Genomic DNA, 14,739 nt, shown 5'->3' on the forward strand with positions numbered 1-14,739 from the left:
ATTGTAATCTTGGGGCAGACTGAATAGTTTGCTAAATATTTAACTTCACATATAAACATGCTATTTAAATATGTATTCATCTGTGGGTACAAGAGCAGTTTAATGACAATGAATAAAGATTTAAAAAGCTGTTTGTAATCTAATTTTTGTATTATAAAATTGTGTAATCACTAGAGCAATTCAAGTGTTTGGGCTAATTCTTTAATTTAAAAGAGGCTTAAGCTGCCCCCCTTCTCTCCATCCATTATCATTAACTGCTTAATCCTTTACAGGGTTGAGGTGAACAAGAGCCTAACCTGGCAGACACAGGGCGCAAGGCAGGACTACACCCTAGACGGGACACCAGTCCATTGCAGGGCACCACACACACACACTCACTCACAGAGAGAGCAATTTAGAATGACCAATCAACCTGAACAGCATGTCTTAGGAAACTGGAGTACCCAGAGAAAACTCACGCAGGCATGGGAAGAACACGCAAACTTCACACAGACAGACCCCTAGGCTGGAGTTGAGCCTAGGACCCTGGAGCTGTGAGGCAGCAGTGCAAACCACCACTCCATGGTGCCGCCAACCCTTCTCTCCTATTTTGCTTTTATTGAACAGCAAATGTGAATTCCCTGTAGAAACAGTAGTATTTCAATATGTATTACATCATTATCAGTTACATACTGTTCTGAAAATCTAGTCCATCGCTGAAGGGAATTCAGAGCTGATTTTAAAGAGCGTTGAACAGATATGATGAATGATTTATTAATAAACGAGTACATTCTATAGTGAGATAACTGGACACCGCCCCCTGCTGACCGTCCAATCAGGGGGATGACAGGGGGGGTACGGGTGAGCAGTTCCAAGATATGCCCATAAGGGGTTCATTTACCAATCAAAACATGAGCCTAAGTTGTTGGGAGGACATTTCTCAGAAAGCCGGGTCAAGCTTTATTCGGAGGAGAGACATGCAAACACAGTAGCTCAGAGATCTTTACAGATTGGTAAGCTGCTGCAGTGACGTTTTCTTCTTCCTCAACTGGATATCTTTCCACAATGAGGAACATTTTGCAAGCAACTACCAGAGAGAGAGAGAGAGAGAGAGAGAGAGAGAGAGAGAGAGAGAGAGAGAGAGAGAGAAAAGGAGCCATAGAATTGAATACTCTGTGCTGTTGATATCTAGCAGAACAAGGTCAGGCCAAATGATTCTTGCTGATGCTTTTATAGCCACGCAAGAGCCTTTTATTACCAAACAGGGCTGAACCAGAGATTATGGGAGCAGAAGACCTTCATATTTTAGGTTTGGTGCCAAATCAGAGAAACAGATTCGGTATGTTTTGGGATTCAGAGTTCCGGCTTCCTGCACATATTTGTTAGTTTTACCATGATGTTTTGCATACACAAGTAACTGAGAGTGTCACACTGGCGTAAAATGTTGTAATCTTGAACAAAAAAGAGATGTGGCCTATTAACTATTGCAATCGTCACTCCTAATAAGAGAAGTAGTGTATAAATACTAGGGGTTGTATAGACACTGTATAGGGTTACACCCTTTCATATGGGGTGTCTTCTAAAGAGGGAGGTGCAGTGCACTATGAAGATGATGGTTAAGTAATAATAAGATGATTTCTTGTGCTTTTGTTGTGCTGTAACAAGAGTCCTCTGTTCAACCTCGAGTGGCTTTGAGCAGGTAAAACAAAACAGTTCACAGCAGGCCAGTGTGAAGCGTGAAGACCTCTCGAGGAGCGCGCATTCTCATTTCCGCAGGATTCATTACAGCCAAGGGGGAATAAAAAGGCAATTCGCATTAGGATGAAAAAAACACCTTATTTTAATACTACACTGAAGAGCCACTTAGTCTGCTCAATGCCATGCTTTGTCCATCACTGTTATAAGGAAAGCCGCTAGTAGATGCTTCGACTTCAAATAAACTTAATAAAAGGAAATGGTCCCCTCAAGGACTCTGATATTTTCCATTATAAATAGTTAAAACTCTATAAATCACTGTGTGTAAACTTCATAACCCAAAGGACACCGTTTAGAAAGGTATCTACACACAGACTGACAGACAGCTTTCTCCTACTCATTGCTCTGCTCTCGTCACACTACAAGGTCTTCAGGACAGGCAGACAATCACACACGGGAAGAAGAATCTACACAATCAGAACCACACTCTTCTGTGTGACATTCCTTTTGTTCCCGGTCCTTTCTCTTACAACTTGCCTTTGCCAGTGTGTCTCAGTTAAAGAATTTTCTCAGTTTGTTGAGTGACAGTAACAAAATACCGACTCTTCTGTTTCTCCCCCCCAGTACCTATGAACAGAACACGAGCGGTCAGATCTGTGTGTGGAGGGTGTGGCTGGGAGGCGTGTAGGGGGGCGGGGACGGGTTGGGTTTGATACCCCTCGTCTTCATGTAGGAGATGAACTGCTCTGGGATCTCTGCCAGGACATCCTTGGCCAGCCGGGCCATGCTGAGCACGTGGTTCCCTGTGCGGTCCATGTAATCTCGAAACGGGACGAACTGCAGGAGAAACAGGAATCCCTCAGGCATAATATTTAAACGCTTTACACGTATTTTAAAGGGATCTTAAAAACAGGAGTGATTTTTTTTAAGGACATTCAAAACTAGTAGTTAACTGTTTGCTCCCTCTGCTCCATAATTTTGCAGTCTATGATTTTTGCAGGGTTATATTATGCATTTACTATAGTTTACCATAGTTTGCAATTACTTTTTTTTAATATATACTCTTAATCACACCTCTCTGTTCTTTACCATATTTTCACTATTCTTTGTTACACTTAGTTGTACTTTTACTCTGGGAAACTTGTCATTTTTCTTTTTTCGTTGTTAACATCCTGACAACTTTTTACACTTAGAACTTTAAAGTCTGTTTCAGAGCTCTTTTCAAAATGTTCACTCTAGTGCACTGGGGTTTGAGATCTGTTCTCTAAATCACAGCAGGAAGTGCTCTGGCATGCCTTTTCTGTACCACATCATGGATCGTATTTACTGTGTTACCTGTTTTACAATGTGGGCAATAACCCTCACACTGTCAGTGCACTAGAGCAGACATTTTGAAAAGAGCTTTGAGACTTTAAAGTTATAAGTGTAAAAAAGTCAGGATGTTAACAATGAAAAAGGTCCGTTATTTAAATCGTTGTAGCAGCACGTGGGGACATGACACATTCTTCTCAATCCCGCTACTTACTCTTAACCCCTGTCTACAAACTTTAAAAAGTAATCTATGCAAACTATCTACAGCATGCAGGTCCCAGAATCAATTTGTGTGCATCCTAAGTGACCCACAATTCTCTTATCTTCGATGTACGGGGCTGTAGAAGCTTGTATCTCTCCCCTGCAGTGACTGCAGTTATTTTCCTGCAATACAGCAACACAAACATCTCGGCTGCTGTGCACACACCTCTCCAAACCGGCAACTGAAATGATTTCCTGGTCATACTGCGACAGGGAACACAGTGAAATTCAAAAGAGCAGTGCTGCCTTTTCTTGCTCGATGAAAGGCAGAACCAATGACTTAGTGGTGTCTCGCTGCTCACTGAGCCTCCCTGTAATCTCAGCACAATGAAAGCACATCCTCTCAGAATGGCACACGAGGGATTTGCCTTGCAGGATCCCGGCACTCTTGGAATTACAACAGAACCCTGTTCCTGTAATGGCTGCTTAAGAGGGGAAAAGGTCCAGAAATGCTATGTGAGCAGTATGCTTGCCCATTGCCAGTGTGCATATCTGTGCACACAGTGTAGTCCACAACCTGGTAACACTTTACATTGTCTCTAATTACTGTGCACTTACTTAGTAGTTACCTAGTAAAAGATTGACACATTAAGTACATTGTAAGTATGCACAATAGCATTGTAATTATGTGTAAGTGCACACTTATTTACTAAGCAACTACTACGTAAATACACAGTAATTAGAGACACTTAAAGTGGTACCCATAACTGAATGTAACAGGGCAGCAGGACAGTAATTACTTTGCCTGATACAATTATCACATCAGGTTGCTGTTTTGTCGAACGTAAAAGAAAAAACGATTAAATCACATATATATCTTACCGTGCAGTTTTAAGGGCTTTCTGTGTTGAGCTGTGTATTGTGTCAGCACCAAGACTGGGTTTATAGAGGTTTAATGTGGGGAGTTTTCTCTCCATACAAATAATAATATAAATGAAGTGTAGGATGGGTAAATCTGACGGAAGATGCCAGCGCTCTCACCTGGACAATATCGCGCTCCGCCAACTTCCCTCGGGAAGAGATTCGGATATCATCTCCATCCAATTCCACCATTGCTGAAAAAGAGAAGGAGTTGGCAAACACGTCAGCACATCAGAACGTGCCCCGTGCTCTCTGAGGGCCGGGCTTGTCTTGTTGCCTTTAACCCTGGGTGTAGTTTATTGTTAGCTGTGCTGTAACGACATGTTTATTTTAGACAGGTCAAAATATGGTACTATAGTCACCTATAATTACAGCTGCTTCATATTTTCCTTTGACTCCTAAATTACATTTACTTTCACACTGCATGTCTCTTAAAGTGGGGTCTGTAACTTAAACAAAGAGGTGTTTTCAACACCAACTAAGATGGAGAAGTGGGATTTCCTGGCACAGCTGACCACTAAATTACACTTTATAGAGACATTTCTAAAGAAAAATTAGTACATTTTAAAACATATTTTTACATTCAAACTAGTTAATTGTAGGGTCTCAGCTGTTTAGGAATGTATAATGCGTATACTTTTGGTGGATATTTGTCCTGAGGCACAAGCCGAAAGTCCCGTTATGTCAGTCAGACCTCAAACAGGTCAAATGTTCGCCAGAACAAAAGGGTTAGTAGGGCTATTTAAAATTGTCAAGGGGTTTAACAAAGTAACTGCTGAGAATGATTTTTCACAGAAAACAGAGCACAGAACCAGGTCTACTGGTGAAAGCTGAAGAAGGGTATATTCAGAACAGAGGGGAGAAGGAGCTTTGTCACGGAAAGGACTGTGAGCCATTGGGCAGAGCTGTTGAAGCAGAGACTCGGATCTCTGAAGAATAGAGTGGATGCTGAACAGTACTGTATAACTCTCTCTGTAACCACAGTAAGACCTTTAGCTAGCCTCCTGGAGGAAGGGCGGTCCCGTCTAGCCACGGATTCCCAGGGGTTTCATTTCCCTTACTAACCTGGTTAGGGGGGTTTGTTTTTCCTCTCCTGGGTGCTAACGGACCACGCTGGCACCAAACAGAGCAAACATAGGTGGGCTGAATGGCCTTTCCTCGTTCTGGAATTTCATATGTTCCATGTTCATATAGAAGAGTCACAGATCAAAACACCATTCATCTTTTGAAAGCTCAGTTTTCTTTACAGGTACTAATGCACTGCACGTGCACAATAACCATCCCTCCATGAACAGAGCTTACAGGTACTAATGCACTGCACGTGCACAATAACCATCCCTCCATGAACAAAGCTTACAGGTACTAATGCACTGCACGTGCACAATAACCATCCCTTCATGAACAAAGCTTACAGGTACTAATGCACTGCATGTGCACAGTTATTTATTTCTTACCATCAAATTCAGCCTGTCCCACTCCAACAATGATGATGGACATTGGAAGTTTAGCGGCCTGGAGGAAACATATAAACACATTTTTATTACAAGTCAAATACTGTAGAGCTTGACCACTAGCTATATCAAATATTTGATACTTGGGCGTTGTAAGTTGATCTCAGAAGCTAAGAGAGTTGGGTCTGTACTGGAATGGGAGACTTGACTCCCTAGTGCTATCCTTCAGGTGAGACATTAACCCAAGCTCCATGCAGTAAACCTGTTGATAATGGACATTCTGGTAAAGGGGGGGGATTGATACTGACAGACAGGACTGTTGGGGCAGGAGATTTTAGGGTGTTGTAAATCTATATGTTGTAAATCTATTGGGTATAAAAATAAAATAGAGAATGTCAAAATAATAGAATGAACTATCACACTAACCTTCCTGATAGTGTTATTTTTAGCTACACCCCCACAGAACAGCATTCCTAATGACCAGCCACAGAAACCCACGGAGAATCTATGCAACTATCAATTTCTTTCAAATTTCAAGAGCAGTTGAAAAGCTGCTGTGATCTATCCCAGAAACACAACATGAAAAGCAGAGAAGAGACATTGCAGTGTCCTTTCTATTTCGTATGTGTCTGAACAACCAAAATATTGTATTGTTTGTAACTTTGCATTGTAAAATGCTAAACAATAAGACACATCCAGGATTTAACTCTAATTCAGATACAGGTCTATTCAATTGATCTAAGGGTGGTGGATCACAAATAAGGAGTCTTTGTGAAACATCTCTAACAGTGAGTGCAAGTCTCTTTAGTGTATTTCTGTCTTTAGTTGGTTTGTCCCAATAGTATTTTTAACCCTTATAAAACTGCAGCATTTTTGCATAGTATTTATTTTGCAGCTTTACAATTCTGTTCTCATGGTTATACTGTGTGTGTACCACAGTTTATCCTGGTTTCCCACGTTTAATGATATGCTTTCCTGTAGCTTGTTATTCTTACAGAGCTTACATATGTTTTACCATGCTTTTGAGATGCTTTATTACACTTTGCTGTGCTTTTACTATGAGAATATTTAAACCACCACTGTTTAGATTAATTGAATAAATCTAGTGGTCTTTACAGTACATACTGTAGTATCAGAAATAGGAAAGAAAACCAGAAACAACAACTTGATGCAGACACTGTAGTGTTGGTCAGCAATGCGACTCATCCAGTGTTTGTTCAGTTTGGGTTTCTCTGGTGCCTGCAGGGCACAGTACAGCCAGATGAGACTGACGCTGACCAGAGGATTGCAATTCCAGTACCAGTTTGATTGATAGCTGAGTTTTTGTCCAGAGAGACGTGGCTGCAGGAAAGAATTTCTCCACAATCTCAGTGCTGCTCCCCTTAGGACAAAAGAAAGGGCTGGGAGCTACAGCGCTCAACAGCTTTCTCAATGGTGGCACTGTCAATCTCAATAGGCACTGGAGAGTTGAAAAGTTAATTAAAAAGAAATAAAAGACAAAAAAATACAGATGTAATCTCCTTGAAGCAATGTAGGGTTTGTATTTATTTTTTGTTTGTTTTTTGATCATCAGTAGTTCAGTTAATAGTTTTTTGGAGTGCCCAGAGACAGCCCGCTTGTCCAGGAGCAATGTGTGTGTTACTGCTGCAGAGAGTAAGAGATTGCCCTTCTTATCGACTGACCACAGACTTGAGGGGCACTGACAGACACAGTGATTGAGAGTGACGAACGAGGGGCACTGAGAGAAGCCAAGCGCTGACACTGCCCTGCCTGGCAGCAAACTCAGTAGTCTTCTGAAGAACTCCCTGAATAATACACAAATTTCTAAAGCTGACACTGTTTATGGATCTCAACAAACAAGCAAACAAACGGTACCTCACACCAGCTTGCTTCTATTTCTACTCTGAAGATCATGCTATTTTTGAAGCTAGATTTAATTAATCACCGCTAAAATGTGAAGCTGCATTGCCAGTGCAGTAATGAGTTTCACATGTCTGTAGAGAGAGTGGGAGGCTTTGTTGCTAGAGACACCTATTAGTTTGGGGGTGATAGCCCAAGTGGAAAAATTAGGGTGTGTGGGTAAAATTAAATAATTCATTATCAACATTGCATAGATGGATGAGAAAAAACATCAAAGGTATTACTAAGGGAGGAATGTAGAATTGGCTAACATTGTTAAATAAATACACACAGGTCCTTGCAAACAGTATGTCAGCATACCACAATTTAAAGTTCCTTAAGATGTTATTGCTACACATAAAGGTACAAACTTAAATCAAAAACATAAATGAAAAGGCACTCGCAGTTTGCACAAACAAAAACAGCTTTAGAAAGAAGCTAAAGTCATCCACAAACTCTTCACTACCTCGCCTCCTTCCCCACCCACCTCCTGTCCTCTGCTCACTCACTCCCCATCACCCTCTGCAACCTCTGTTATTCTACCCTCCTTCTCCTCCTTTTTGCCCCTCTAGGACTCCGATCTTTGCTCACTGCTCCAAAGCCATAAACCCACCATGTGTTCTCTGGACCCCCTCCACACACTTCTTCCAGGCTGGTGCCCCTGCTCTACTACCTTTCATCTCCTCTCTTCTCAACACCTCTCTGCTCTCTGGCTGTTTCCCCTCTTCCTTCAAACAGGCCTGCATCACCCTCATCTTAAAAAAAAACCCTCACTGGATTCCTCATCCTTCCAGAACTACCGTCTCTCTTCTCCCGTTCCTCTCTAAAACCTTTGAGCGAGTGGTTCACTGCCAGCGCTCCGCTTTCCTGTCATCACATTATCTGCTCGACCCCCTCCAATCTGGCTTCTCTCTGTTACTAATTCTCTTCTATCTGCCCATGCTCTTCTCTCTGCCCATGTCCTAATTCCCCTCGACCTTGGTCTGCTGCAGCCTTGGACACGGTTGACGACTGTGGTTTTAAAAAATAATTTCTACATACTACTAGAAATGTACACAGTGTGTATAAAGAAAAACAAAATGGCTTCGGTTTTGTCATTTCAGTTTTGCATTTAATATCTTTAAAATGTTGATATTAACGGCAGCTATGGAAATTACACTGTTTTTAATGAATGTGTCAGCATAAGTTTTAAAGGTTTACAGAACTCGAAAATGTTGCCGAATATGTCATTCAAGGTTGTTTTTAACAAAAATCTATTTTGTCTGCTTGTTTTGCAGCCAGCACAGACCACAGCCGACGTTTGTTACATTTGTAAAGATTTTTTAAAGATCGCGACTGGAGTTCCAATGTTCCAATGTACATTTTAAAGAGTTCTCTTAGTAGCTAGGCTACATGTTAAAATGTTTCAGCCTTGGCTTTTGGGTGATGTTCTTAATGACAATGACACACAGGCAGCTTACATCAGTAGAATATAATGTAAATCGAACATTTGTTTTCTGGTGATTTTTAAAAATGTATTTGCTTATTTATTTTAATAAAATGTCAGGTTAGCTAATGACACTCCCTGAAATGTGTTTTTTTGATTATAATATGAGGCGATCAAATCTGATCTGCAGCCACGTACAGACAGGAGTCATGCAGTGCTGGGTCTAGTGAAATTGCTGTGCTCACTACATTATTTAGCATCTGGGTCATTTCACACAACTTTGTCGGCAATTAGTTGGCTATCCCAACCCACATTTTCCCCATGTTTACAGCAGGTACCGAATGCTCTGTTAAAACATATCTATTATCCCAGAGAGATAGATGCTCTCTATGATATAAAAGTGGCCTCTTACGAAGTGTCTGACTTTCCAAATGTATTTGGGGCTATTGATCGCACCCATGTAGCACTGTCGCCACCCTGGGATATAGAACATATCTTTCATAAGGAAGCATTAACAATCCAAATGAGGAGTGATGCAAAAATGAGGATTCTTGATGTGGTTGCCAGCTATCCTGGCGCAGAACACAACTTGTACAGTCTGGGATATATGAAGATTACGAGGCAGGTGTATATGGAGCTGGCTTCTTGTCCTATGCAATAATTTTAACTATGTTAATATATATATATATATATATATATATATATATATATATAGTCACCATGTGCGTGTGATATTTAAGTAGGCTATGCTTAAAATATCTTTCAAGTATACAAAAGAAAAGTATGGGAACTGTAAGGTCCAATAAATGAATGTACAGAGCGAGAGTTGAGGTGCAGTCATAAATACAAACAATCGAACGACATCACTTTTTAACATTAATGGGAGTGGTATTCAATGCGAGTCCATTTATTTTCCATTATTCTTCTATATTATATGTTATCTGACTTCGTTTTCTTCTAAAACACGGTAGGTCATTCCTGTTACGTTTATTTGTTTCCTGTCATGTGGTTTGTTTCCTTTTTTATTTCTTATGTTTGAGAGGGGATGCAAGGATACGAAAGATTGTTTCCCAGACTGGAACAAGTTATTTAAACTTCCCAGAGGCTTCGGTCCTCTTCTGAGCTCCACCTCCCACTACTCTCTCTAGGGCTTGCTTCACTCATTCATGAGATCCCTATCTAGCTTCCTTCATTCAGCTAGAGGTCGTGTCCGGGTAGGTTCGGAGAGGAGAGGCCATTGGGTGCAGGTTTTTATATTTTGGGAGTTGAAAGCAAAGTCTCTATCATCATGCTTTTCACTTCTGGAGGTCTGGATTTGAATCTGGCTCAGGTCCCTATTCTAACATATAGTCCACATTCAATACCCAGGGAACGATGGTGTCTAACTTCACTGTTATTATACTGGAATGTGTTGTTGCATTGTAATGTGAATAGCCAACCACATGTGTAAATACAGTGTAGTTACAAAAGACGCGAGCATCATCTTTCATTGTTTAACAATGATGTCGATGCATTGTAACTACACAGCAGTGTATGTGATTACTGTGTTACTGCAATGGGATCACAATACAGATATAAGACACTTCATGTAAAGTGCAACCAAAAGTATTTGTCTAAATTCCAATGCATGGTCTGTCTCTGGCTCCCAGATTTGGTTTAAAGCTCTTTTGAATTCTGCTACAGTACTAGCTGAGATGCAGCAACAAGAAGAGATTCCTTTAGCCCCAGAGTTTGTAATTAGTGTGACTATAATCCAGTAATTAGTGCACAATCCTGCTGGTAATCATCATTTCTATTGCTGCTTACACCCCTCAGTGAATGACAGCTGGGACGAGACACAATGCCTTCCAGTGCTGCCACTCCAGAGGTGCAATCACTATTGACAATCTGTGACACTTTCTCATTCCATCTTACTACTGTTTCTGTGTTATTATATTATCAAGATATCTACTGAGTTCCAAGAAAGAAATGCACAGCAATATATCTTTACAAAAACAACACAACGAACCATTTGAAAACATATGCTCGTGTTGTTAAAAGCCACTTTCCTTTTTGTCATTAGCTCACTCAACTGGGTGTACATTAGTGATGTGTTTTAAAATATTCTCCGAGCAGCATCTTATTCTGGGCTTGCATACACTCAAATGTTTACTGAAAGGCTGCATGCTGCTCATAGTGAGTAGAAGAGTCTCGGGTCTCATTGCTTAGCAGGTTCAGTCATTGCAGCTTGTACTGTTGTAGCAGCCTTAGCTACATGAGAATGCAATGCACCAGGTTATTACTGTGCATGTATTTTTCCATCGTGGGGCTCTAGGTCCTGCTATTTGTATCTGTAATAGGTGTCGCTTTTTATTTTTTAATAACGAATATAGACAGATCATTTTGAATCTCTAGAGAGAGCTCGGACAGACTGGGACGCGTTAATTAAAGGCATTGCTTCAGAGAAGGCTAGGAAAGTCCCTTTTCAAAGCACTCGGTGCTGGGCTCGGGGCTGCTGGATAGGAGTCTTTAAGTCTGGAGCACCCTTAGCGTGGCACTACGTACTGTAATATTTTATAATTGTATGGTGGTGGGCAGACAACCAGGAAAACAACCATCTGGAAGCAGCTTAAAAGTCCAACCTTGCAACGTCCTCACAGCGAGCAACAAGACACTCTCCCACCGGACACAGACCTGTCCCTGCCTTTCCTGCAGCCCTACTGAACCAACAAACTGTACATCAGAGCATCAAACGCGAGGCAAAATGGGGTCATGGATCCGACTGATCTCAGTGCAGCTGCTGTCTAAATCATTCAAATAGTGTCTACCTGGCGTTTTACATACTAAAGAGATATGCATGCACTTTTGGAGATATTGGTTTTCAAACCATGCGCCACAGGGGCCCACTGATCTGACACAGCAGTGGTATTTACATCGAATTCTGGTTTAAGATCAATTGAAATCGACTCAGCCATTCCAAGAACGTTTGTCTCAGGGGAAGAATAAGTTCTTTCCATGGGATCAGAACAGCTCTTTGTCAGCATTTCTTTCCTCCATTCTCCTTGATTATTGCAAAGGCTGCGTGAGTGAGCTAGCAGGCTGTAAGATTCACACACCAGGAGACAATGCATGCTAATGAAAGAAAGCAATTTCCATACGAAAATAATGAGACGCCTTGAGAAAAATGTGAGGGGACCGGGGTGGGTTAGAGCACAAAGGCCTAATAGATTCCAGCTGTTAAAAAGCAGGAGGGAGTTATAAGAGTCATTCAGACCTGCTTTTGGTTCTCCCCTCTTTGGAGAGCTTGGCTCAAGGTTTTAAAATAATACTTCACTCGGGCTGTTTCGATTCACAGATTAATCGGGCTGATTAACCAATCAAGGAGTTCATTTTTTGTACAATTTAATCGTGCATTAAAAGTGCATTCTGGGTGGAGAAATGTGCACTGCTATTTAGGGAAGTGGTTTTAAGTTTGCATAAAAAGTGGTTAAAGCAGGGGCTCCCTAGTGGCACATCTGGTAAAGGCACTCCACATGGAGTGCAGGATGCACCCCATAGCCTGGAGGTCACCAGTTCAAGTCCAGGCTATTCCATTGCTGACCATAGATGGGAGCTCCCAGGTGGCAGCACACAACTGGCCAAGGGCCACCCAGGTGGGGATTGCCTAGGTCAGCCTAGCTGCCCAGAGATGCATTGTCCTCTGGTGCTGCAACTCTGAAGTGGCTGCACAGTGAGTCTGCAGTGTGGGGGGAAAAAAAATAACAGTCAGTATGTGTTCATCTTCACCACTCCCAAGTCAGCACAGGGGTAGTAGCTGTGAGCCCAGTTAAAAACAATTGGATATGCCAAACTGGGAGAAAATAATAAAAAAATTGCAGGTTAAAGTTCATAATTGTCATCTTGTTTTGTGCAAGGATTGCTGATAGTGATTGCTGATTGCCAGACATGTGTCTGCAAAGTTACTCAAGTGCATTGTACCCAGCTGTGGAGAACACTGTGGTGAAATCCAGTGGGGCACATTTATCCTGACCAACATAATAAACTGCTGATTTAGTTATAAGCCTTGTGATGTTCTTTTGTTTCCGTGTTTGTGCATTGCTAATAATTTTGATGTTTAAGAGCTGCTCTGGCCCTTGGGGCTTGAGTTATCGGTCTCAAATTTCTTTTATTAGGGTAATAGGATGGAAAGGTAACATTTGTTACATTTACCAAAATAAAAATGGTTTTTAAAAAGACTAAATTCCAATTGGAATGGGAATGGAGGCTGGAGCAGGCATCCTCTGAAATGTGCTCCCGCCAATCCATCATTTTTTGCACTGCGGATCCACAGTGAGGCCACCAGACCTATAGCGCCAGAGGACAACACAGATCTGGAGGCTCCACTGCAGAACCACTGGCACCCTATTGGCCACAGGGGTTGCTGATGCATGGTGAGCTGTGGATTCCCCTGCTGACCTAAGCCCTTCCTACTCAGGCAGTCCTCAGCCAATTGCATGCTGCCCCCTGGGAGCTCCTGGTCATGTTCAGCTGTGACATAGCCTGGACTCAAACCTGCGATCCCCAGACTATAGGGCACATCCATCAGGAGCACCTTTGCTGGATACGCCACTCAGGAGCCACAATTCTAATGATTTTTTAAATATTATTATGCAGGGCAGCCACTATAAGATCGTTACCTTTATTAAAAATGTGCACGGATTAATCTACCGATTTTGATCAACTAATGCCCATAAATTAACCGATCACAATTTTAATCGAGTGACAGCCCTAGATTTCATAGATCTGGTTGTTCTCAACCCCCGAGATCATTTGACAGCTGTTAGAAAAGGCTCTAAGGTCAGGCTTTCTTTATCTGTGCATCTTAAACTCAACACTAGAAACAGATTTAATGCTCTCATTAGTCATAACAAACAGGACAGTACTTCAAGTGAAGTGCTCTTAGCTGGTGGCAAAAATGTCAGCACAGCATTCAGGAACACATATGTGTTAAATGTTTTCCAGGTGCTTGAACTGCTGCTCAGAATCAAACTACAAAATGATATTGAAAAAGTCTACCGGAAGCCAGTACAGTATTTCATATTAGAGTTCGAAATGTCACATTTTTAAATTTTTGTCGTTTTTTTGTTTAGTATATGGAAAACTACAAAGCGCTATGTAATTCAATATGTTAACGTAGCATTATTCAGCAGGTTTCATTCGACTTTATGAAGCAAAATTTGTTAAATCTATAAGGTAATGCAAAACTTTTCGCAAAACTTTCTTATCATAAAGATTTTTGACTGAATATATTACAAGGAGAAGTGTTTGATGAACTTGAACTAGATGTTAAAATGTGTATTTAGTCCAGCTCAGCGTTATAAAACTGGAGTCTGAATACTTCTTGCACTGGCATTAAATTCCCTTATGTTGTTGCGATTTTTTGGACTTATTTCCATAAAATGAATGTCCATATTGAAGTACATTAACCATCCTATGCTGTAGTTTTTTGTGCTTTTTTTTTTTTTCAATCTGTGTTTTCTTCTGTTTCATTTAGCTGTTCCTCATCTACTGTTCTGTGTCTACTCTTGCTGGTGCACGTATATTATTAATTGTTTTTCAGATGGACTGCTGTCTACACTCAGAAAGTTGGTGTTGTACCAGTTATGTGGAGTTTCATCCCCAAATATATTAAAGGAAATAGGTGAACTGCTACTCATTTTTGGCTATGGTTTTGTAACTAATAACAAATGAAACGGCAGTTTGTCACGGAATTTAGAATGTAGTGGTGTATAGCGATTTATTGATTAGTATGCAAGCCGTCCTATACACTATATATATATATATATATATATATATATATATATATATATATATATATATATATAGGCACGGTCATGT

At 41.0% G+C, this 14,739-nt stretch overlaps 1 protein-coding gene across 2 annotated transcripts in view; it reads right to left on the bottom strand.

Annotated features, from left to right (window-relative positions):
• Positions 1 to 389: 389 nt before the first annotated feature.
• Positions 390 to 14,739, bottom strand: part of LOC121304631 (copine-8-like) — a 116,806-nt gene continuing 102,456 nt past the window's right edge. For both annotated transcript variants that reach the window (XM_041235870.1, XM_041235869.1), the window contains 3 exons: positions 5,562 to 5,619; positions 4,228 to 4,301; positions 390 to 2,511 (listed from right to left, as the gene is read on the bottom strand). In XM_041235870.1, coding sequence (XP_041091804.1) covers positions 2,323 to 2,511; positions 4,228 to 4,301; positions 5,562 to 5,619 — 321 coding nt within the window. In that variant the 3' untranslated portion in view covers positions 390 to 2,322. The remainder of the gene's footprint in view (positions 2,512 to 4,227; positions 4,302 to 5,561; positions 5,620 to 14,739) is intronic.

This window comes from Polyodon spathula, chromosome 39 (assembly GCF_017654505.1).
Source record: "Polyodon spathula isolate WHYD16114869_AA chromosome 39, ASM1765450v1, whole genome shotgun sequence".
In the NCBI taxonomy this organism is placed as follows: domain Eukaryota; kingdom Metazoa; phylum Chordata; class Actinopteri; order Acipenseriformes; family Polyodontidae; genus Polyodon; species Polyodon spathula.